The following is a 24,983-nucleotide window of genomic DNA, read 5'->3' as shown; positions in this document are numbered from 1 at the left end:
TTTCGTTATACTGACGAGAGCATCAAAATAAAGAGCCTGGGTACTAATGATAAATTGACAAAATCAAAAGTTCCATTGGGTTGCTTTCTAGAAACGCGTTTGTTTGGCAGGAGAGCCTTAAATTCTGTAAAAGAATGTGTTTCTATTTGATAATATTGTTATTGGCATTTAATAAGCGTTCAGTCGTGCGATTTCAAACATAGGAGGACAGACAAGAATATGAAACGACGTATTGGTATTGTATTGATGAATGTCTGCATGAATTCAAGCCATGCGAGACATAATTTTCGCGAAAGAAGCTCATAGTGATTTGCTGTTGTTGTTGTCTTTTATTGACGAGCAGCAAGCGACAGACGTCTAAACATCGAAGTTATGAAGCAACCATAGAATAACTTCAAAATTTATCGAAGATACGGTTTGATTCACATGCAAATTTTAATTAAGGTAACAAATTTGAATTTTGACAATTTCAACCGCTGCTGCGACGTTGCCTTCAAGTAAAGAAACCTTTGTTTACACGCGTGATATATGAACATCTAAAGAAGGAAAATCCTTGTGTTGCTATTGAAGGGGTTGAAAAAAGCCCCTGTACTATTTATCATCATGTTATAAATCAGGACGCATTATTTTTCGCCTGTTACACCTCTTATTTCATGCATCTTACGACCTCCATCTCTGACCTTGAATGCGACTAGTTGTCACACTAATTACCTGAGAGACATGAATGTTTAGAATTAACATCGATAGATAAAGAACACTGCAATCTTCTTCGAATGAATGCAAAAAATTACAAGAGAATTAGCATTAAGCAGAAAATATTTGTACACATAACATGCCTTTATACAGTTAAGAATATCCTTTGACGATAATTACAGTTTCTGTTAATTTTTGTTTACACTTTGAATAACAATTATTTTATCTGAAAAGATAAAATATTCAGTTGTAAGTGGAGACGTCCGGTTTTTTCTTTAGTAAATTATGATAAGGCATTTCAATAGGGTTAGCTTCAGCAATATTTTATCGTATGATTTCATCGATTAATAAGAACTGTAAACGAGTCACCTTCATTTGAACAGGACTTATACATACTGTACTTTACACTGAATAACAAGTGCATGGGTGACTGCAATCATTATAGTTGCAAATTACAGCGTTTTCTTTTACCAAACTTAAAATGCACATAACATAATTATTTTATTATAATACACGACAGTTCTAACTTTTAGGTATAATTTATAGCATCGAGTACTTGTCTAACTACGTTAATTGTCCTAGTTTGATGTGAAGAGCACAAATTTATTTGCTTGTAAGCTACTTATGCGTGCACTCTTTTTAAATAAACAATCTACATTGCCTTTATTGCAATAGTGATTACGTATGGCAAAATGAATTCGTTCAAAATACTTCATGAAAGTCTATTTTCGTATACGCTTTCCGGAGAATTTCATCAAGTTATGCTTTTCTAGACATATTTCACGTAGCTAGAATCAGTTTGTTTGCCGGAAATTTTTAACCGTTTCTTGAATCTGCTTGTCTGAGTAATGAATAAGAAAAGGCTTTTACCTTACAACAATATACTCGATTTTTGACGAAAGTCTTTGCCACTGTTTAGCAAATTTAGACACAGTGACGTAAAAAGCCCACAAATTTAGTCGTGCTGTATTAATTTTTTTTGTTCAACAAATGTAAAAACAACAAATTTCTAAATAATTTAAATGTTCTGAAATTTACTCGATCAGCGGGACCAAAACTTGCAGGCTGACAGCGCTACATCCTAGAAAAGCTAAAACCACTATTAATTTTGAACCCTATACGTATCAAAAATGTCGAAGTGATAAAAATTAATTTGGGCTTTGTGGAGAAATGTCTAAGTTGGTAATCGTTTCTTTGATAAGGAACAATGAGATGTTCAAAAAAAGTTATGAGTAATTCATGTCACGCCGGGTTCCTTCAGCAAAGCTCTGTAAAAAATTAATTTTTAAAACAAAGGCTCTTTACAACTTAAAATATTTTTGTAGCAAAATACCTGCATGTATGTCATATAAATCTGTATTTAGAAAACTTGATTGCAGACGTCTCCCGTCACCGACAGTGTACGTCGAAGCATTTTTCTAGCTTACTCGTTATAAGTTTGAATACTAGGAATACAGGAGAATATAAGAAAATTAGCAGCAGATTTACACTGTTTACTCGGTACAACATGAGACTTTTCTTGGTGTTTCTTTTCATCTTGTTAGTGCATGATGCAGCGGGTTGGTGGAGAAGACGACGTTGGAGACGACCACGGTACAGGAGACGTTGTACACTAAGTCATTGGTCCAGTTGGAGTTCGTGTAATCATCAATGTGGGAATTCAGGTGTACAGACGCGAACAAGAAGGAAGATTAGTTCAGGCTGGTGGTTCGGACGCTGTTATGGTTACAGTTTACGCCAAACAAGAGCATGCAACAGAAATAAATGTCGAAATAGAGGATGGTCATGGCATGGTAGATGTATCTGTTATAGTGGCTGGACAGGAAAATGTTGCAACAAACGTAAGTGTTATGATGTTATTTCACCTTACCTTTCGCCGTGCATTGAAATATTGGGATTAACCATACTGGCTTCAAACTATGGTTGGGTAATAGCCATGTATATAATTATTCATTTCAAAATAATAACCCTGATTTCAGTTTCAAACATTTGCCACGTTGTCGTATATTCGGGATTATAATTTCAAGCTCTAGTGGTCTCCTCATAACTGCGATTAAATTTTTAAGAAAATATGATGTACCTGTATACTAAAGACAGAAATAAAAAAATGTATTGTGTTTCAGTAAAATTGTAACACCTGCTCGTATATCTAAGTATTGGGCAAATTTTACTTGGACATTGAGCTACAACAAATAAATTTTTTTTAAGGGCGTGCAAGAAATTGTGTAGTCAGTCAATGGTCCAGTTGGAGTTCTTGTAATCATCAATGTGGAAATGCAGGTGTACAGACACGAACAAGAAGGAAGATTAGGTCAGAATCTAATGGCGGACGTTGTCCATACAGTTTACGCAGAACAAGAGCATGCAACAGAAATAAATGTCGCAATAGAGGATGGGCATCATATGGTAGATGTATCTGTTATAGTGGTTGGAAAGGAAAATGTTGCGACAAAAGTACGTGTTGTAACATCATATTATTTTCCTTGCGCTTTGCGCGGAAAGATTGGGACTTTCTTCAATTTGTGGCGGGGAGGGTAGCCATCTAGTTATATTTAATTTAATGTGATAACCATGATTGCAGCTTCCAATATTCACTCCTTGCCATATGACCCTTATGATAAATTCAAGCTTTCGCGGTCTCCTCATAACTGCAATAGTATTTTTACGAAAAAATACTGTACTTGTCTACTTAAAGACAATATTCAAACAATTTTTCCGTAGGGGCATTGAGTAGTTAGATGATTTATAGTGCTAACTTGGGTGAAATTTATTTGAACATTGACTTGCAACCAAAAAATTTTTTTCAAGAATCTCCCATAAATTGTGTGGTGAGCAGTTGGACCAGTTGGAGTTCTTGTAGTCATCAATGTGGAAATGGAGGTCTACAGACGCGAACAAGAAGAAAGATTAGGATAGAATCTAATGGTGGAAGTTGTTCATACAGTTTTAGACAAACGAAAGCATGCAACAGAAATAAATGTCATAATGGCGGAAGACCAACCTATGGTAAATGTATCTGTAAGAGTGGTTGGACAGGAACATGTTGCAACAAAGGCAGGTGTTATGATATTTTTTCACCTTACCTTTCTCTGAATAGTTTAGTGCTCAATGCCAACCATTTTGATTAAATACTGCTATATGTATGTAAGGGGCACTGTTGATGAATAACTATCTGCTTTCGTGTATAATCATCAATTGAGGGAATAAAATCCAAGCGGTTGATTCACAGATTATTTGGAGGAACACTCTTTTCTACTAAAGCCAATTTGATTTTCAAAATTTGTTGTCATGCTTTATTATTACGTGTAGGCAATACTGTTTTTGCATTAAAAAGCAAACATTGCATGTATTTCTATGTAATTAACTCTGCAAGCACGACACACAGGTATGCAAACAAACAATATTTAAGCTCTAATACATTTTCAAACAGGCCTATTATCAAAATTAATTTTGATACCGTTCAAAATGAGTTTTCTCTTAAATTGTACTTCGCAAAAGGGTAAAAACAACAAGGGGAAAAGAGCAAACTAATACAAATTTTTGATAAAAATGAAGTAGAATAAAGCTTCAAGAAGTTTTCAAAGCTTTAAATCTGTAATTTAATTATGCAGTTATATTTTACATGTGCACATACACGTGCACAGTGTAAACATATCTAGTGTGGCGAATCTAATGCAGGTCAAAGTGAATTACTGGGTCTCATTTTTAATTCAAAATACTTTTTTGAGGAGGCTGTTTGTTAGCAATTTCTAATGATTATTTATGGCTGAAATACTTCCATTAAGAAAAGGTCTAAGTTTTTTGAAAGTGAAGATATCTTTTTTGTAATTTTCTGAACTTCTCCCAGATCTGCTGATGAATATCTGTGGTTTTTGACAAACCTTGTCCTAAATTTGACTAACTGAACAGGCTAAAGTTCTACTAGACTTTGATTTCTATTATTTTCCTCTGGCTTCATGAAACATGTAATGACGTAATCAGATCTAAGCGAGTCACGTGAGTGATTGAAGGACTTAGTTAGGCAAATAAGGAAACCCGCAACAGGAAAAAATTCATGGCAAACCGCATTCTTCCCCTTAGAAAAGCTTGTATTGCAATTTCCTATTTTTAATCAATTCTTTAACTTACTAGATTTTCGAAATTGCCAAAATTTTACCAATCATTAAGAAGTGGTTAATATGATTTTCATGAGATGTCGAAACATGTCAATTTTAAAAAGATCATCGTATATATTAAATGCATAATATGATTACACTGCATGCACAAGTAAATGCGGTAATTTGACTTGAAAATATGAATATTGCATGACATTGAACAAAATAGCTGATTTGTTTAGGTACCGAGTTATAATTCAATGTTTCTGTTGATAATGGCATCAAAAACATACATGGAAAGGGTCACAAAACTAAGATTATTTACAATAACAGTAGAATTACGTAAAGTTCTACGTGGGGCTTATGGTGACCGGTGACATTAAAGAAATGCAAAGCATTTTGACGATTTTAACAAAAGTAAAATGCCATATTGTTTTTTTATCTCAAAAACCATATGATATGATATACGATACTAAAATTAACAGTTTACGTATTTCTTTACAGATATTAATGAATGTACCCTTTCTACCCATAACTGTCACAAGAATGCCACCTGTACCAATAACTTAGGATCATTTTCATGTAAATGTAATGTTGGTTCTTCTGGAAATGGAATTGCGTGTAACGGTCAGTGTTTTAAAATCTGCTTTTGACAGTGCTCTATTGAATTGAATAGAGCTTCTGTGTATATGTTTATTATTGTTAGATATTGGTGAATACCTCGTTCTGTTCATTTAAAAGTTGTGTTCAAACTCATCATAACCATGACTACACTTTAAAACAACTTGCTGCCTCATCATAACCATGATTACAGTTTTAAACATTTGCTGTCTCATCATAACCATGGTTACATTTTTTAAACATTTGCTGCATCATCATAACCATGGTTACAGTTTTAAACATTTGCTGTCTCATCATAACCATGATTACAGTTTTAAACAGTTACTGTCTCATCATAACCATGGTTACAGTTTTAAACTTTTTCTGTCTCATCATAACCATGATTACAGTTTTAAACATTTGCATCATAAGCACGTAATGACGCAATCATCTCAAAATTTGTAATTTTGCTTTCTTTGCAGATATCAATGAATGTACCCTTTCTACTGATAACTGTCACAAGAATGCGATCTGTATCAATAACTATGGATCATTTTCATGTGAATGTAAGAGTGGTTATTCGGGAAATGGTGTTATTTGTACAGGTTAGTGTTTCAAAATGAGCTTTCTGCTGGGCTAAATTGAATTAAAACAATTTTTGTACAAGTGTGTATTATTTAAGAAATAATTAAGATGTTTACTGCCCTTACACGGGCTTATACAAACCTAGGAGACCTTTGGGAGAACTCCATAGCAGATCAGTACAAGCCCAAGACCGATGGTCAATTGTTGCTTCTGCTCGAGAGTTCTCACAAGCGAGCGTCTCCGAGGTTTGCATAAGCTGGTGCAAACACGATAAACATCTTTTATTTCTTAAATGTAATAACAATAATGCGAAGCAGACAAATTTAAAACAAACGTTTTAATTTCTCGTCCATAATGTGCTCATAATCAATTTGCAAATTCTTTTTGATTGATTGATTTAATTGGTTGATCCCAGATCTGTTTTGCACAAGCTAGCTAATACAAACACTGCTATAGACCAATCACCGTACGCGTTTAATTGTTTTTATTTTATAATGTTGGATATTGATGAGTTGATGGTTTTAAAATCTGTCTAATGAATCACATATGAAATGAAAATGCGTGCACTTTTTGTTATAGATATTGATGAATGTTCTCTTTCAATCGACAATTGTCATCAAAATTCAACCTGTGTCAACACCAATGGATCTTTTTCATGTAATTGCCATATTGGTTTTTCTGGAAATGGAACAGTTTGTGAAGGTCCGTTTTGTAAACTCAATGATTTTTTAAAATCTTCCATTCGTAATACATAAACGAAATTTAGTGCAAATACATGTATTGTTGTCAGATGTTGACGAGCTAGACAACTATCCAGTTATAATCAGTTTAATGTTATAACCCTAATAATAGTTTCAAACATTTGCTGCTTCATCATAACCTTCATTACAGTTTTGAACATTTGCTACCTCGTCATAACCTTCATTATAGTTTTCAATATTTGCTACCTCGTCATAACCACAGTTTTTAACTCTGGTTGTTTCACAACTACGATTACGTACACTTTAAGAAACCATACTGATACTGGGTGTTGGTCTATTAATATAGAATTTAAACAATTTATCATGTTTCTGTAAAAACGTCTGCACATATATGCAAATATTGGGTAAAAGTTATCAGAACATTGGAATGCAACAAAAAATTGTTTTCTAGAATCTGTAATAGATTGTGTACCGAGTCAATGGTCCAGCTGGAGCTCTTGTAGTCATCAATGTGGAAATGCAGGTTTACAGACACGAACAAGAGGAAAGATTGTGACAGAATCGGGTGGCGGACGTTGTCTGTATCATTTCAGACAAACAAGAGCATGCAACAGAAATAAATGTCGCAATGGAGGAGCACCTGCCTATGGTAGATGTATATGTAAAAGTGGTTGGACAGGAACATGTTGCGAAAATGGTAGGTGTTATGATAATATTTTCCTCGCCTTTCTCATTGGCAGTATTACTATCAATAATTGGCGCAGGGAGGGTGGGTGGCTCATATTTGTGTATAAATTTTATAATCCGTAGAGAACAATAGACTTCAAAAGAACTTAATACGCCATAACATACATACATGAATGCGAGCACCCTCAATTATCGATAGCACTATACAGCTCAGCCTTAATGGAAATATATTTTCGATCACTGCAAACTATTTCAATTAAAGAACGTAGTATGCAGAAAAGTAGCACTTCCGATAAATATCTGACTGTCGGTATATCTGCCTGTCGGTATATGATCATTCATTGAATAAAGATAGTAGCGGTTGATTAACTAGGGTTGTTCCATTGATCTAAATATATAACTGGAATGCTCTCCTTAGGGAAACATACCTATACTTGATGAAGCCAAATTTGAACTCTGACACGCGTGTTAGTGGGGGGGGGGGTTGAGAATCACGCAGATCGTTCAGCTTAGTAGAGTCCTGAGAGGGACTGTTGGTGCTGATGTTGACTGACGTTTCGACAACCTTAGTGCTAGTCGTCATCAGAGTCAAATGAAGTGTCGAAACGTCAGTAAACATCAACGCCAACAGACCTTCTCAAGACTCTACTACCCTGGACGATATACATTAACAAATATGTAACGATACTCCCGGTTTCAAACCATTCACTTCAGTTCAACGTGTTTTTCTGAGAAATTAAGGGACCTGGACCACAATTAAGTATTGGGCCCACATTTCTGTAACCCGTTGACACATATTACGATTTTCCTTTGCGTCTGTTTCCGTTTCGGGGTACAGGAGCAATCTCCTAGCAGCAGAGAATATTTCGTTCATATGCAGTTCCATAAGAAATTTGACTCTTTAAATTTCTTGGTAGCCTAAAAATTAGAGCGGTTGTCCTGTACCGAAAGGTGCAAGTTCAAACCTTGTCAAAGCCATATAGTTTTATGTGCGTATACAAATGCTTTGGAATTCACGTTTTAAGTTTTTTAAAGATTGCAACAAAATATCGTGAATCCGAAGAACTGAGTGCAGGTACACATTTCTACAGACCAATAACACATTTTAATCACGCAATTACTGATGAACTGCACTGCAATCAGCCAATCACAGACGAATAATATCTCAAAGTAGATTATTTTTAATGATGGTGAACAAAATGGTGCATTTGGTAGCAAAATTATGATTCACTTATTCCATCGATGATCACATGAAAAACATACACGGAAAGCATTTGAAAAACTTAGATATTTTACAATTCCAATAGCATTTCGTAAAACTATTTGGAGTATCTGACGAACAGTAGCGTAGCCAGGACGACTTTTTACTCCCGCTATGCAAATATCTTTGTGTTCACTGACCGTGAGAGCAATACATTTGTAAAGAAATCAATAACGGTAATCTTTCAGAATTTACATAGCGGGAGTAAATATGGAAGCTGGCTTCGCTACTGATGACGAATTTATAAAAAAATGGGCGGATTTAAGCAAAAGTTGATATGCATTTTTTCACTAGTGAAAAATTCGTCTATCCAATCAGAATGCAGATACAACGTTTTTCACTAGCGAAGAAAATCGTATGTCCAATCAGATTCTGAGAAACTTTAGCCATATGATTTTTTTCCCCCTTTTTGTTGCGCATAAATTCAATACTCGTATGATAAATGATAATAAGCATTATTGGATGAGGTTGAGCATGATATCAAGAATTATTCAGACCGAGGTCAACGTTATCTGCCAAAGCGAAAAACGAATTCAATACTTGTTTTATTATTCACTTCAACTAACTGAAGTATTATTAAAACTGATAGATGTAAAACATTTTGAAACCTTCGCTAATTTGTCGCTGAAACAAAACAGTTTTTTCAGTTCCTTCTCGTTTAAATATGCTGTAAATGTGCTCAAAACCAGTTTCGTCCCTTTTTTAGTGTGTTTCCCATGATTTTGCTCAAAAGCTTTCGTTAATCAAGTACTGTGGTACTCATCGCTATTATTTCATTTTTTTAAAACCGGCTTTTAATGGCGTCAATAATTGTAGAAACTGTTATCTGTAGATATGAAGTCATAGTTGCAGATATCGAGAATGATGACCAATCACAGCCGACATTGCTTGCATAGTGAATACTAATAAGTTTTATATATTTTTAATTTTTTCACAGATATCGATGAATGTGCACTTTATACCGATAACTGCCACAAGAAAGCGATCTGCATCAATAACAATGGATCATTTTCATGTAAATGTAACAGTGGTTATTCGGGAAATGGAATTAATTGTAAAGGTAAGAGCTTTAAAGTCAGCTTTCTGCAGTGATAAATTGAATTAAAACTATTTGTTGTGCACACGTCTATTATTTTCAGATATTGATGAATGCTCTTTTTCAATCGATAATTGTCATCAAAACTCTACCTGTGTCAACACTAATGGATCGTTTTCGTGTAGTTGCAATGTTGGTTTTTCTGGAAATGGAACAGTTTGTGAAGGTCCGTTTTGTAAACCATGAGTTTAAAAATAACCATTCCTAATATTTAAATGAAATCTAATGCAAATAATTCTATTATCGTCAGATATTGACGAATGTTCTCTTTCAATCGACAATTGTCATCAAAATTCAACCTGTGTTAATACCAATGGATCGTACTTATGTAATTGCAATGTTGGTTTTTCTGGAAATGGAATTGTTTGTGAAGGTCCGAGTTGTAAATTATGCTTTTGAAATTGAACCACTCCTAATATATAAGTTAGATCTAATACAAACACTTGTATTATTGTCAGATATTGACGAATGTTCTCTTTCAATCGACAATTGTCATCAAAACTCATTTTGTGTCAACACCAATGGATATTATTCATGTAATTGTAAAGCTGGTTATTCTGGAAATGGATATGTTTGTGAAGGTTCGTTATAAAAATTACGCTTTTGAAAATCATCCATACCTAATATGTAAATAATATCTAATGCAATACTTTTATTATCGTCAGATATCGACGAATGTTCTCTTTCAATCAACAATTGTGATGAAAATTCAACCTGTGTTAATACCAATGGATCGTATTTATGTAATTGCAATGTTGGTTTTTCTGGAAATGGAAATGTTTGTGAAGGTCCGATTTGTAAATTATGCTTTTGAAAACGAACACTCCTAATACATAAGTGAAATCTAATACAAACACTTGTATTGTTTTCAGATATTGATGAATGTTCTCTTTTAATCGACAATTGTCATCAAAATTCAACCTGTGTCAACACTAATGGATCGTATTTATGTAATTGCAATGTTGGTTTTTCTGGAAATGGAATTATTTGTGAAGGTTGGTTTTGTAAATAAATTATGATTTTGAAGGCGGTCTTTTGAACTATATATATGAAATGCAAATGTGCGTATTTTATTATTGTAGATATTGATGAATGTTCTCTTTCAATCAACAATTGTCATCAAAATTCAACCTGTGTTGATACCAATGGATCGTACTTATGTAATTGCAATGTTGGTTTTTCTGGAAATGGAATTGTTTGTGAAGGTCCGATTTGTAAATTATTCTTTTGAAAACGAACACTCCTAATACATAAGTGAAATCTAATACAAACACTTGTATTGTTTTCAGATATTGATGAATGTTCTCTTTTAATCGACAATTGTCATCAAAATTCAACCTGTGTCAACACTAATGGATCGTATTTATGTAATTGCAATGTTGGTTTTTCTGGAAATGGAATTATTTGTGAAGGTTGGTTTTGTAAATAAATTATGATTTTGAAGGCGGTCTTTTGAACTATATATATGAAATGCAAATGTGCGTATTTTATTATTGTAGATATTGATGAATGTTCTCTTTCAATCAACAATTGTCATCAAAATTCAACCTGTGTTGATACCAATGGATCGTACTTATGTAATTGCAATGTTGGTTTTTCTGGAAATGGAATTGTTTGTGAAGGTCCGATTTGTAAATTATTCTTTTGAAAACGAACACTCCTAATACATAAGTGAAATCTAATACAAACACTTGTATTATTGTCAGATATTGACGAATGTTCTCTTTTAATCGACAATTGTCATCAAAATTCAACCTGTGTTAACACTAATGGATCATATTCATGTAATTGTAATGTTGGTTTTTCTGGAAATGGAACTGTTTGTGAAGGTTGGTTTTGTAAATAAACTATGTTATTGAAGGCGGTCTTTTGAACTATATATGAAATGCAAATGTGCGTATTTTGTTATTGTAGATATTGATGAATGTTCTCTTTCAATCGATAATTGTCATCAAAACTCTACCTGTGTCAACACTAATGGATCGTTTTCGTGTAGTTGCAATGTTGGTTTTTCTGGAAATGGAACAGTTTGTGAAGGTCCGTTTTGTAAACCATGAGTTTGAAAATCATCCATTCCTAATATTTAAATGAAATCTAATGCAAATAATTCTATTATCGTCAGATATTGACGAATGTTCTCTTTCAATCAACAATTGTCATCAAAATTCAACCTGTGTTAATACCAATGGATCGTACTTATGTAATTGCAATGTTGGTTTTTCTGGAAATGGAATTGTTTGTAAAGGTCCGATTTGTAAATTATTCTTTTGAAAATAAACCTTTCCTAATATATAAGTGAGATCTAATACAAACACTTGTATTATTGTCAGATATTGACGAATGTTCTCTTTCAATCGACAATTGTCATCAAAACTCATTTTGTGTCAACACCAATGGATATTATTCATGTAATTGTAAAGCTGGTTATTCTGGAAATGGATATGTTTGTGAAGGTTCGTTATAATAATTATGCTTTTGAAAATCATTTATACCTAATATGTAAATAATATCTAATGGAATACTTTTATTATCGTCAGATATTGACGAATGTTCTCTTTCAATGGATAACTGTCATCAAAATTCAACTTGCATCAACAGCCATGGATTGTTTTCATGTAATTGTGATGCAGGATTTACAGGAAACGGAACGGTTTGTGAAGGTCAGTGTTTTTGAAACAGTTTTAAAATTTATTTAGAGTGGCCAGTACTTTAAATTGTCATTCTAAACGTATGTAGTTTATACATTAAATATTAGGGGAGATTCATATTTTCCCTGATACGATAATCTTTTTACAGAAATAAAACCGTGCGAGTCGAGTCCTTGCAAAAACAATGGTCTTTGTACAAACATGGGAGGTACATTCTCCTGTGAATGTGCTGATGGTTTTAAAGGCAAAACATGTGAAGGTTCGTTCATTTATGAGTTTTTGTTTGATAATGTGTAACGAAAATATTCTGACATGTTTATAAAATTGTCGAGGAAAAGAGAAGATACGTTTGCTATTAAGTATCACTATGAAATTTTTAAGGCGCTTTATATCTTCGCACTATCAAGCAAAGTACAAAATTTTACGTTATAATGGTATTATAAGATATAGTCAAATGTAAAATGTTGTCAAGTTTTGTACTTGGCTTGATATTGCGAAGATATAAAAGCGCCTTGAAAGTTTTGTTGTGATGCTTAAAATGCATATAAACCTTATAGGATTTTAGTATAGTTTGAAAGAGCAGTTCATGAAAATTACAAATTTAAAATACAAATGAACTGAGATCAAACTTTTCGTCGCATTTGCGGTTTAAAAGTCCAGATTTTCACTACATTTTTCCCCTAATGGGATCTGTAAGGAACACAGTCGTGTAGGCTCTATTCAAATCAAAGTATTTACTTTTTAAAATAGTCAATATTTTAACCAATTTTTCGAGTATTGCGTCGTTTTTTTTAAATGTCCTTATCCGGGTCGGAACATCATCTTCAAATTCATCAAAAAATGAAAATTGTGATATAGAGTTGGAGGACAGTGTGTTAGCGGTGTCTGTCCTTGCAAATTGGTATATCTCCTTGCGAATACATGGGCATTTGGCATAATGTGACAATAGTAAAGAAAAAAAATTGTTAAATCACTATAATGTTCAAACAAGCGGTTACCTACATGACGTGACCCATCCGCGCAGGCCCAGCCACTTAGCGGTAAAACCGAGCGCTTAAAATGGTATATTTTTGCGACTTTGACTGATTGTACAGCGCACAATATTTGTCCGATTACAATAAAATTTTAAATATAGCTTTTCACACCACTTACAATGGATAGTGTAAAAACCACATAAGGTTTATATGCATACTTATCCTCTGCGATCTTTAATAGCATACTTATATTCTGCGATCTTTTTCTTACGTTCCCAGTATTTCAATGTTTATATGGAAACTGATCATCGAAATTATGTGGTCCGAATTCAAAATTTTTTGACTTGCTTTTTCACTAGTAGTGTCAATGAAAATTTTCGAAATAATATCTTGGGTTCTAACTTAGTTTTTATGTTTGTTGAAATGTATCAACGAAATTTCCTTTCTCTTCTAAGATAATTTTTTATTATAGTTGGTGTTTGTGATCATTCTCCATGCAAAAATGGTGGCTCATGTCTTGTTTGTGGCAGTTCGTACAAATGTGTTTGTCTTCCTGACTTCATTGGTGCTCACTGCGAAAAAGGTAATTAGGTATTTAAATTTATATAATTCCTTATTAAGTCTCTATATTTCGAAAGATAAGAAAAGATAAGGAAAAAATAATTAAACAAATTAAACAAATCGAGAGATGATTGTGAACATGCGATACAAAGCTACAAATCATATTTCTTCAAGTAAAGACTTTGCTGTTTTACGCTATAATATTATATTTATAATTCCACCATCTTTACCTAAACTTCAGGCCAAAAGTTCATTTCCACTTCCGGTAATTAAACTAATAACAACGATGAACGAATGTTTGTGTTCACACACACAGCGTCATGAACAAACTTCACTTTAAAAAAGTTGCTTTTTGATTTTACAACTATTGCACAAATTTCGACAATTAGGTGCTATTATTTTTGAAATACTATTACAAACGAGCATTTACGTTTTTGGAGTAGTTTATTTTATGCTCCCATCAGATTAGGAAATTGTGTAGATCTCTCACCGATCCTTATGAAACACATTATGTACCTTCAAACGAAATTTTATGGTCATTTGAGGATACTCAAAAAGCCCATTATGTACCCGCAATAGATGTAATGACGGTTGTGACCATTCCATTATCCTCATAAAACACATATGCACCTGAAATGTAAATTGAATAAGAGTGTAATACAGCATTAAAACCATTAGGCAACGGGCGAAAATATTGTGGTATTTTAAACAATAATGCATGTATAATAATTATATTATAAGAATACAACATGAAACATTTAAGAATTTTCTATAATATTTCAATGCTTATTGTGTCAATATAAGTCGCATAAAATACCTCTTGTATGTAAACTTAAATGACATGTATTGCACTCTTTTTCCATCAAAAGTAAATTCCCCGAAAGTGGCCTTTTGAATAAAAAATTGCCCCAAAAGCTTGAGCACCCTCACCCCTAAGAAAAAGACTTTCACTTGATTCCTACGCCCTAGCTATTTAGTGCCTTGCTAAAATTTAGCTTGTTGCGTTTTCATATCTCGTTTCTGTTCATTTCAAAACAACTCTGAAAGAGGCCTTAGCACTTTATAAATGGGTTATTTTCATTATTATAATTCTGTTATTGTAGTTAAGCACAACTCCATTATTTATAGCTGTTTCTTCAAAAAATATAGGTTTACTCTGCTTAAGGGAAGATCATTTTTTACACAATTTCTTTTTTACTTTATTGACATAAAGTAAAATGTCTAAAATATAGTATTTTACTCTTGTTTCAGAGGTTCCAAATCCCTGCAAGCCAAATCCCTGCAAAAATGGTGGACAATGCAACGTATTGGGCAACATTTACACCTGTAAATGCAAGCCTGCGTTTGGTGGTAACAATTGCGAGCATTCTCAAAGTAAGTCGAAACCAAAATTATATTTATATGCAATTTTTTTCTAATTTAAAAGTCACCAATGATTTCTCTTGTTTAAATGATTTTTTCAAATTTGTTTACGGAAAATTGAATTTAAGGGGCACTCCTTATACCTTGTAGTACATGCTAGTCAATTTTGTTTTTTCTTTATAAATTATTTCAGCTATAATGACTGTATGATATGGTTGAAAAGATAAATGCACTGCGGAATACCGAGTGTGATGTGTTCGTTTACATTTGACAAATCATTTCACAACCGACTCTCCATTTTGAAACATGTTAAGATCTTACACGCTTATCATTCAATCCTTATAATCTAATTCCAACCCATCCAACATCTTCTATCGCTGTAATAATAATAATCCAAACCAACTCATCATCTTAGAAGCGCTTTTGATGAAACGCAATATGCCACAACTCAAAAGTTGTCTCAACGCTTCTAAGAAATTATTTCTATATTAAATGTAAATATTCCCTAATAAGTCTTGAAGCTCTCTTTTGCAATTATGTAACTGTCACTTTCATTTCTGCTTGTAAATAATAATATATAAGTTTCACAGCTTGCATTGTCAACTATTAGTCTGATGATGTCTTTGGAATAAAGACGAAATATTGCACAATCTTGAAAACAGCTGTTTTCTAAGCTCTTGTATCATCTTGAATATCAAGAAAACGAGATGTCTATATTCGGCATCTGTTTTGTTCTTTTCTATTTGAAATAAATGCACTCAGTCGATTTAGGGATTTTTAAGCTAGCCTCCGGCATCGTTGTTTTTAAAGACAGCTTTTAAAGAGATATTCATAATCAAAGGAACATTTCTAAAATAACTCTGCAATTTCAATGCAGCACCCGGGAGGACATAGTGAAAAATGCAAAATCAGTTATTTAAATAATTTTCAATCGTAAATGAACACTTCACACACTCTAGTCTGCCATTTTCATTATACCTACTTATTTTACTATCAGAAATAATCAAAGCTCGTGTTATTTTACAAAGTTGAATTTTTTTTCCTTTAATAGCAACATGTTCGGCGTCTGGTGATCCTCATTACACCTCATTTGATGGCAAAAGATTTGATTTCATGGGAGATTGCGAATACGAGTTTTCAAAAGACTGTAGCAAAAACAAACTTTTTACTGTCCTTACCAAAAACGTGCGTTGTGGACGGCGTGTGACCTGTACAGCAGCTGTAAAGATCATTATAGCTGGATACTTCATTCAGCTGACACGTCAGCGTGGTACAGCAGTTGTAAATGGAGTTAGGCTGTCAAAATTTCCAATAATTCGTCCTGGTATAAGTTTAAACGCTTTTGTTTTTATTATAAATATTTTTAAATTATTCTTAACACTAAATATATCAAAGCTCAATACGGAACTTTTGATTCAACATAGAAAGTAATCCTCTATTTTTACCTCTCATTTTTGAATCGCTTTAAGCAGTGAATAGAAAAAACTTGTTTTTAATTTATATTGGAGCATCTTTTATTTCAGGTTTCAAAATTACCAATCCCAGTTGGAGTTGGCTGATTTTCACTGCAGATATTGGAATGTCCGTGAGTTGGAACTTTTGGTCGTACGTAAAAGTCACCGTTTCTGGAAAATACAAAGGAATGATGTGCAACACATCTTTATGTGGCAACAACAATGGTCGTCAAGACGACGACCATTACTACAGTAGAAAATGTGCTCCATCACCAACACCATGTATCCCTGATTCCAAAAAAAAAGTTGTGATAAATAAATGTCATTTGATGAGCGATCCTAGCTCTCCATTCCACGGTGCATGTAACCGTTATGTAGATCCAGCAAATTTGATCAGTAATTGTAAATATGACGCATGTCGTTGCACCGATCCAATGGAATGTGTTTGTAACGCTTTTGCTGCTTACAGTAAACTTTGTGTTGAATATGGTGGTCTTATTGACTGGAGATTTAAGGGAACTTACTTATATCCAAAACTCAAAGAATGTGGTAAGAATAATTGTTTAAAATAATATTCTTTTTGCTAACATCTATTTTTTTCTTTGAAGTGAAAAACTGCGATACAATGGCACAAAATTAGTTATTTGTGCATCAATAAATGCATTGCTAAATGTTCATTCTTTTTTCTGTGTAGAGCAAACATGCAGTAACAAAGGAGAAATTTTCACAGAATGTGGATCTGCTTGTGCAAAAACATGTCGCGATATATCACGTGGTATAAAATGCAGTGAAACCTGTATTCCCGGATGTCATTGTCCAAAAGGATCTTACTTGGACGACAAGAATCATTGTGTTCCTATGAAGAACTGCTCATGTTTCTTTGAAGGAAAATATTATAAAGCAGGCGAAAATGTCAAAGTTGGACGTTGTAAAACCTGGTAGATATTTTTTTTCGATAAGATTGTTACATAAATGTATTTTTTCTGTTTCCATCAATTCTTTTTGTTTTGTATTTTGTTTTCAGTACGTGTAATATGGGAGCCATGGCTTGTGTTGAAGATCGAAACTGTTCTTCTAAAGGTAAGAATGACATTGGCTTTTTAAAAATTTTTAAGGCTTTTAAACATTGGCACATAAAATGTACTGTTTTAAAGAACATTTGAGGAAAATTAAGATGTAGCTAAGTATTTTAGTAATTGTGAATATTTTTGAAACCCAATTTATTACGATTAGTCGTTTGACCATTTGGCTTTTACATTTGGACTGTAAAGTTTTTTCAACACATCGGATTTCTTTTTCTCATTAAATGCTGGCATGAACACTTTTCTAAGAAGCGTCATGAACTAACTAAATACGTTTATAGGTCCTTGTGAGTCTTTCCCGTGTAAAAATGATGGTGTTTGTACGGAGAAAGGAAATATTTTCACTTGTATTTGTACCAAGGAATATCAAGGAAAAACATGTGAAGGTTTGTTATTTTGTATATATAGTCCCTTTTGAACGATGCAACTGCGCATGTCACGGCATTAATATTGCAACATAAATGCTAGATGGCAATGAATTGGTAGCATTTACATGAAAAGTTGTCAGCTCTGTATAGATGACTCTCAAGCATCAAATTTTCAAGATCATGATTAATATATAAGTCAATTTCATCCGATGGTCAAAAATATAAAATTATTAAACTATAATGTGTTTTTGATAAGAAAATTGAATAAGATCAAGTAGCTCAGTAAAACAAATTTAAATGAATGGGTTTTTTATATTGACGGTAACTGGATTGACTGAGTTTTTTGAAGCTCAACTTGAAAGAGTGTCAAGTGTGCTGTTTGTAAATTGCATTTATAATTAAAAATGTTGTTGTATAAGGAACTTCTCGTGTTTTTTTTTAATTTATGCATGCCTTAAACAAGCAAACTATTTTTGCCCTAACCAAATAATTTTGCTTCGTAGTTCCAGTACCGAAACCGTGTGACTTGCGTCCTTGTAAAAACAACGGTATTTGTACAAACAACGGAAGTACATTCTCGTGTGAATGTGCTGATGGTTTTAAAGGCGAAACCTGTGAAGGTTTGTACATTTATGAGCTTTTCAATATGTGACATAAAATACTGTTGCGTGTCACATGGATATCAAATTGTTTAATATGTTATAATGGCACAATACTATAGTCTAACCTGAGGTGTTGTCATAGTTTTTAATTTTGCTTGATAAATGTGTTCATATTGCGTTGATGTCATGTCCTTCGCTGAAAAATTCAGCGTGAAGTATCATGGCTGTTTAAAGCATACTTACGATCTCCTTCCCTTAGTTTCACTAGCGTTTTAATGTTCATACGCAAATTTTCCCTCGAAATTATCTTTTTGGACTTTTTAACTTTTCAAAGAAGTCAGTCTTGTTGGAAAAATTTTTTCGAAACTTCATAGTCTTTGCTAATTTTGTCAATAAAAGTTGCAAAAATAAGTTTTAGGTTTTAAATATAATTTTGATTGTAGTTGGAGTTTGTGATCATGGTCCTTGCAAAAATGGTGGCTCGTGTCTTGTTGATGGCAATTCATACAAATGTATTTGTGTTCCTGACTTCATTGGTGCTCACTGCGAAAAAGGTAATTAGGTATTTAAATTTATATAATTCCTTATTAAGTATCTATGTTTCAAAAGATAAGAAAAGATAAGGAAAAAAATAATTAAACAAATAAAACAAATCGAGAAATGATTGTAAAGCTGCAATAAAAAGCTACAACTCATATTTCTTTATTTAAAGACCTTGCTGTTTCACGCTGTAATATTATATTTATAATTCCACCATCTTTACCTAAACTTCAGGCCAAAAGTTCATTTCCACTTCCGGTGATTAAACTAATAACAACGATGAAGGAATGTTTGTGTTCACACACACAGCGTCATGAACAAAATTCACTTTAAAAAAGTTGCTTTTTGATTTTACAACTATTGCACAAATTTCGACAATTAGGTGCTATTATTTTTGAAATACTATTACAAACGAGCATTTACGTTTTTGGACTAGTTTATTTTATGCTCCCATCAGATTAGGAAATTGTGTAGATCGCTCACCGATCCTTATGAAACACATTATGTATGATCATTTGAGGATACTCAAAAAGCCCATTATGTACCCGCAATAGATGTAAAGACGGTTGTGACCATTCCATTATCCTCATAAAACACATATGCACCTGAAATGTAAATTGAATAAGAGTGTAATACAGCATTACAACCATTAGGCAACGGGCGAAAAGATTGTGGTATTTTAAACAATAATGTATGTAAAATAATTATATTATAAGATAAAAATACAACATGAAACATTTAAGAAATTTCTATAATATTTCAATGCTTATTGTGTCAATATAAGTCGCATAAAATACCTCTTGTATGTAAACTTAAATGATATGTATTGCACTGTTTTTCCATCAAAAGTAAATTCCCCCAAAGTGGCCTTTTTGAATAAAAAATTGTCCCAAAAGATTGAGCACCCTAACCCCTAAGTAAAAGACTTTCACTTGATTCCTACGCCCAAGCTGTTTAGTGCTAAAATTTAGCTTGTTGCGTTTTCATATCTCGTTTCTGTTCATTTCAAAACAACTCTGAAAGAGGCCTTAGCACTTTATAAATGCGTTATTTTCATTATTATAATTCTGTTATTGTAGTTAAGCACAACTCCATTATTTATAGCTGTTTCTTCAAAAAATATAGGTTTACTCTGCTTAAGGGAAGATCATTTTTTACACAATTTCTTTTCTGCTTTATTGACATAAAGTAAAAAGTCTAAAATATAGTATTTTACTCTTGTTTCAGAGGTTCCAAATCCCTGCAAGCCAAATCCATGCAAAAATGGTGGACAATGCAACGTATTGGGCAACATTTACACCTGTAAATGCAAGCCTGCGTTTGGTGGTAACAATTGCGAACATTCTCAAAGTAAGTCGACACCAAAATTATATTTATATGCAATTTTTTTCTAATTTAAAAGTCACCAATGATTTCTCTTGTTTCGATGATTTTTTCAAATTTGTTTACGGAAAATTGAATTTAAGGGGCACTCCTTATACCTTGTAGTACATGCTAGTCAATTTTGTTTTTTCTTTATAAATTATTTCAGCTATAATGACTGTATGATATGGTTGAAAAGATAAATGCACTGCGGAATACCGAGTGTGATGTGTTCGTTTACATTTGACAAATCATTTCACAACCGACTCTCCATTTTGAAACATGTTAAGATCTTACACGCTTATCATTCAATCCTTATAATCTAATTCCAACCCATCCAACATCTTCTATCGCTGTAATAATAATAATCCAAACCAACTCATCATCTTAGAAGCGCTTTTGATGAAACGCAATATGCCACAACTCAAAAGTTGTCTCAACGCTTCTAAGAAATTATTTCTATTTTAAATGTAAATATTCCCTAATAAGTCTTGAAGCTCTCTTTTGCAATTATGTAACTGTCACTTTCATTTCTGCTTGTAAATAATAATATATAAGTTTCACAGCTTGCATTGTCAACTATTAGTCTGATGATGTCTTTGGAATAAAGACGAAATATTACACAATCTAGAAAACAGCTGTTTTCTAAGCTCTCGTATCATCTTGAATATCAAGAAAACGAGATGTCTATATTCGGCATCTGTTTTGTTCTTTTCTATTTGAAATAAATGCACTCAGTCGATTTAGGGATTTTTAGCTAGCCTCCGGCGTCGTTGTTTTTAAAGACAGCTTTTAAAGAAATATTCATAATCAAAGGAACATTTCTAAAATAACTCTGCAATTTCAATGCAGCACCCGGGAGGACATAGTGAAAAATGCAAAATCAGTTATTTAAATAATTTTCAATCGTAAATGAACACTTCACACACTCTAGTCTGCCATTTTCATTTTACCTACTTATTTTACTATCAGAAATAATCAAAGCTCGTGTTATTTTACAAAGTTGATCTTTTTTTCCTTTAATAGCAACATGTTCGGCGTCTGGTGATCCTCATTACACCTCATTTGATGGCAAAAGATTTGATTTCATGGGAGATTGCGAATACGAGTTTTCAAAAGACTGTAGCAAAGACAAACTTTTTACTGTCCTTACCAAAAACGTGCGTTGTGGACGGCGTGTGACCTGTACAGCAGCTGTAAAGATCATTATAGCTGGATACTTCATTCAGCTGACACGTCAGCGTGGTACAGCAGTTGTAAATGGAGTTAGGCTGTCAAAATTCCCAATAATTCGTCCTGGTATAAGTTTAAACGCTTTTGTTTTTATTAAACATTCTTAATTATTCTTAACACTAAATATATCAAAGCTCAATACGGAACTTTTGATTCAACATAGAAAGTAATCCTCTATTTTTACCTCTCATTTCTGAATCGCTTTAAGCGGTGAATAGAAAAAACTTTTTTTAATTTATATTTGAGCATCTTTTATTTCAGGTTTCAAAATTACCAATCCCAGTTGGAGTTGGCTGATTTTCACTACAGATATTGGAATGTCCGTGAGTTGGAACTTTTGGTCGTACGTAAAAGTCACCGTTTCTGGAAAATACAAAGGAATGATGTGCAACACATCTTTATGTGGCAACAACAATGGTCGTCAAGACGACGACCATTACTACAGTAGAAAATGTGCTCCATCACCAATACCATGTATCCCTGATTCTAAAAAGAAAGCTGTGATTGATAAATGTCACTTGATGAGCGATCCTAGCTCTCCATTCCACGGAGCATGCAACCGTTATGTAGATCCAGCAGCCTTGATCAGTAATTGTAAATATGACGCATGTCGTTGCACCGATCCAATGGAATGTGTTTGTAACGCTTTTGCTGCTTACAGTAAACTTTGTGTTGACTATGGTGGTCTTATTGACTGGAGATTCAATGGAACTTATTTGTATCCAAAACTCAAAGAATGTGGTAAGAATAATTGTTTAAAATAATATTCTTTTTGCTAACATCTATTTTTTTCTTTGAAGTGAAAAACTGCGATACAATGGCACAAAATTAGTTATTTGTGCATCAATAAATGCATTGCTAAATGTTCATTCTTTTTTCTGTGTAGAGCAAACATGCAGTAACAAAGGAGAAATTTTCACAGAATGTGGATCTGCTTGTGCAAAAACATGTCGCGATATATCACGTGGTATAAAATGCAGTGAAACCTGTATTCCCGGATGTCATTGTCCAAAAGGATCTTACTTGGACGACAAGAATCATTGTGTTCCTATGAAGAACTGCTCATGTTTCTTTGAAGGAAAATATTATAAAGCAGGCGAAAATGTCAAAGTTGGACGTTGTAAAACCTGGTAGATATTTTTTCGATAAGATTGTTACATAAATGTATTTTTCTGTTTCCATCAATTCTTTTGTTTTGTATTTTGTTTTCAGTACGTGTAATATGGGAGCCATGGCTTGTGTTGAAGATCGAAACTGTTCTTCTAAAGGTAAGAATGACATTGGCTTTTAAAATTTTAAGCCTTATAAACATTGGCACATAAAATGTACTGTTTTAAAGAACATTTGAGGAAAATTAAGATGTAGCTAAGTATTTTAGTAATTGTGAATATTTTGAAACCCAATTTATTACGATTAGTCGTTTGACCATTTGGCTTTTACATTTGGACTGTAAAGTTTTTTCAACACATCGGATTTCTTTTTCTCATTAAATGCTGGCATGAACACTTTTCTAAGAAGCGTCATGAACTAACTAAATACGTTTATAGGTCCTTGTGAGTCTTTCCCGTGTAAAAATGATGGTGTTTGTACGGAGAAAGGAAATATTTTCACTTGTATTTGTACCAAGGAATATCAAGGAAAAACATGTGAAGGTTTGTTATTTTGTCCCTTTTGAACGATGCAACTGCGCATGTCACGGCATTAATATTGCAACATAAATGCTAGATGGCAATGAATTGGTAGCATTTACATGAAAAGTTGTCAGCTCTGGATAGATGACTCTCAAGCATCAAATTTTCAAGATCATGATTAATGTATAATTCAATTTCATCCGATGGTCAAAAATATAAAATTATTAAACTATAATGTGTTTTTGATAAGAAAATTACAAATTTAAATGAATGGGTTTTTTATATTGACGGTAACTGGATTGACTGAGTTTTTTGAAGTTCAACTTGAAACAGTGTCAAGTGTGCTGTTTGTAAATTGCATTTATAATTAAAAATGTTGTTGTATAAGGAACTTCTCGTGTTTTTTTTTTAATTTATGCATGCCTTAAACAAGCAAACTATTTTTGCCCTAACCAAGTAATTTTGCTTCGTAGTTCCAGTACCGAAACCGTGTGACTTGCGTCCTTGTAAAAAACAACGGTATTTGTACAAACAACGGAAGTACATTCTCGTGTGAATGTGCTGATGGTTTTAAAGGCGAAACCTGTGAAGGTTTGTACATTTATGAGCTTTTCAATATGTGACATAAAATACTGTTGCGTGTCACATGGATATCAAATTGTTTAATATGTTATAATGGCACAATACTATAGTCTAACCTGAGGTGTTGTCATAGTTTTTAATTTTGCTTGATAAATGTGTTGATATTGCGTTGATATCATGTCCTTCGCTGAAAAATTCAGCGTGAAGTATCATGGCTGTTTAAAGCATACTTACGATCTCCTTCCCTTAGTTTCACTAGCGTTTTAATGTTCATGCGCAAATTTTCCCTCGAAATTATCTTTTGGACTTTTAACTTTTCAAAGAAGTCAGTCTTGTTGGAAAAATTTTTCGAAACTTGATAGTCTTTGCTAATTTTGTCAATAAAATTGTAAAAATAAGTTTTAGGTTTTAAATATAATTTTGATTGTAGTTGGAGTTTGTGATCATGGTCCTTGCAAAATGGTGGCTCTTGTCTTGTTGATGGCAATTCATACAAATGTATTTGTCTTCCTGACTTCATTGGTGCTCACTGCGAAAAGGTAATTAGGTATTTAAATTTATATAATTCCTTATTAAGTATCTATGTTTCGAAAGATAAGAAAAGATAAGGAAAAAAATAATTAAACAAATAAAACAAATCGAGAAATGATTGTAAAGCTGCAATAAAAAGCTACAACTCATATTTCTTCATTTAAAGACCTTGCTGTTTCACGCTGTAATATTATATTTATAATTCCACCATCTTTACCTAAACTTCAGGCCAAAAGTTCATTTCCACTTCCGGTAATTAAACTAATAACAACGATGAACGAATGTTTGTGTTCACACACAAACAGCGTCATGAACAAACTTCACTTTAAAAAAGTT

At 33.0% G+C, this 24,983-nt stretch overlaps 1 protein-coding gene across 1 annotated transcript; it reads left to right on the top strand.

Moving 5' to 3' along the window:
- Positions 1–1,395: 1,395 nt before the first annotated feature.
- LOC124452103 (neurogenic locus notch homolog protein 1-like) lies at positions 1,396–24,042 on the top strand (the record flags this gene model as incomplete). The annotated part of the gene is made up of 38 exons (XM_047002695.1): positions 1,396–2,534; positions 2,902–3,147; positions 3,502–3,747; positions 5,292–5,414; positions 5,870–5,992; positions 6,552–6,674; positions 7,125–7,370; positions 9,559–9,681; positions 9,761–9,883; positions 9,968–10,090; positions 10,176–10,298; positions 10,383–10,505; positions 10,590–10,712; positions 10,800–10,922; positions 11,007–11,129; positions 11,217–11,339; positions 11,424–11,546; positions 11,632–11,754; positions 11,840–11,962; positions 12,048–12,170; positions 12,255–12,377; positions 12,514–12,624; positions 13,812–13,922; positions 15,152–15,274; positions 16,314–16,586; positions 16,786–17,265; positions 17,411–17,654; positions 17,741–17,796; positions 18,080–18,184; positions 18,670–18,786; positions 19,212–19,322; positions 20,536–20,658; positions 21,697–21,969; positions 22,165–22,644; positions 22,790–23,033; positions 23,116–23,171; positions 23,451–23,555; positions 24,008–24,042. Coding segments are annotated over exons 1-38 (6,210 nt in total), but the record flags the coding sequence as incomplete, so codon positions are not given.
- Between the last annotated feature and the right edge of the window lie 941 nt (positions 24,043–24,983).

Source organism: Xenia sp. Carnegie-2017, unplaced genomic scaffold (assembly GCF_021976095.1).
Source record: "Xenia sp. Carnegie-2017 unplaced genomic scaffold, XeniaSp_v1 HiC_scaffold_24, whole genome shotgun sequence".
In the NCBI taxonomy this organism is placed as follows: Eukaryota; Metazoa; Cnidaria; class Anthozoa; order Malacalcyonacea; family Xeniidae; genus Xenia; species Xenia sp. Carnegie-2017.
This window is presented reverse-complemented; position numbering and strand designations above follow the sequence as displayed.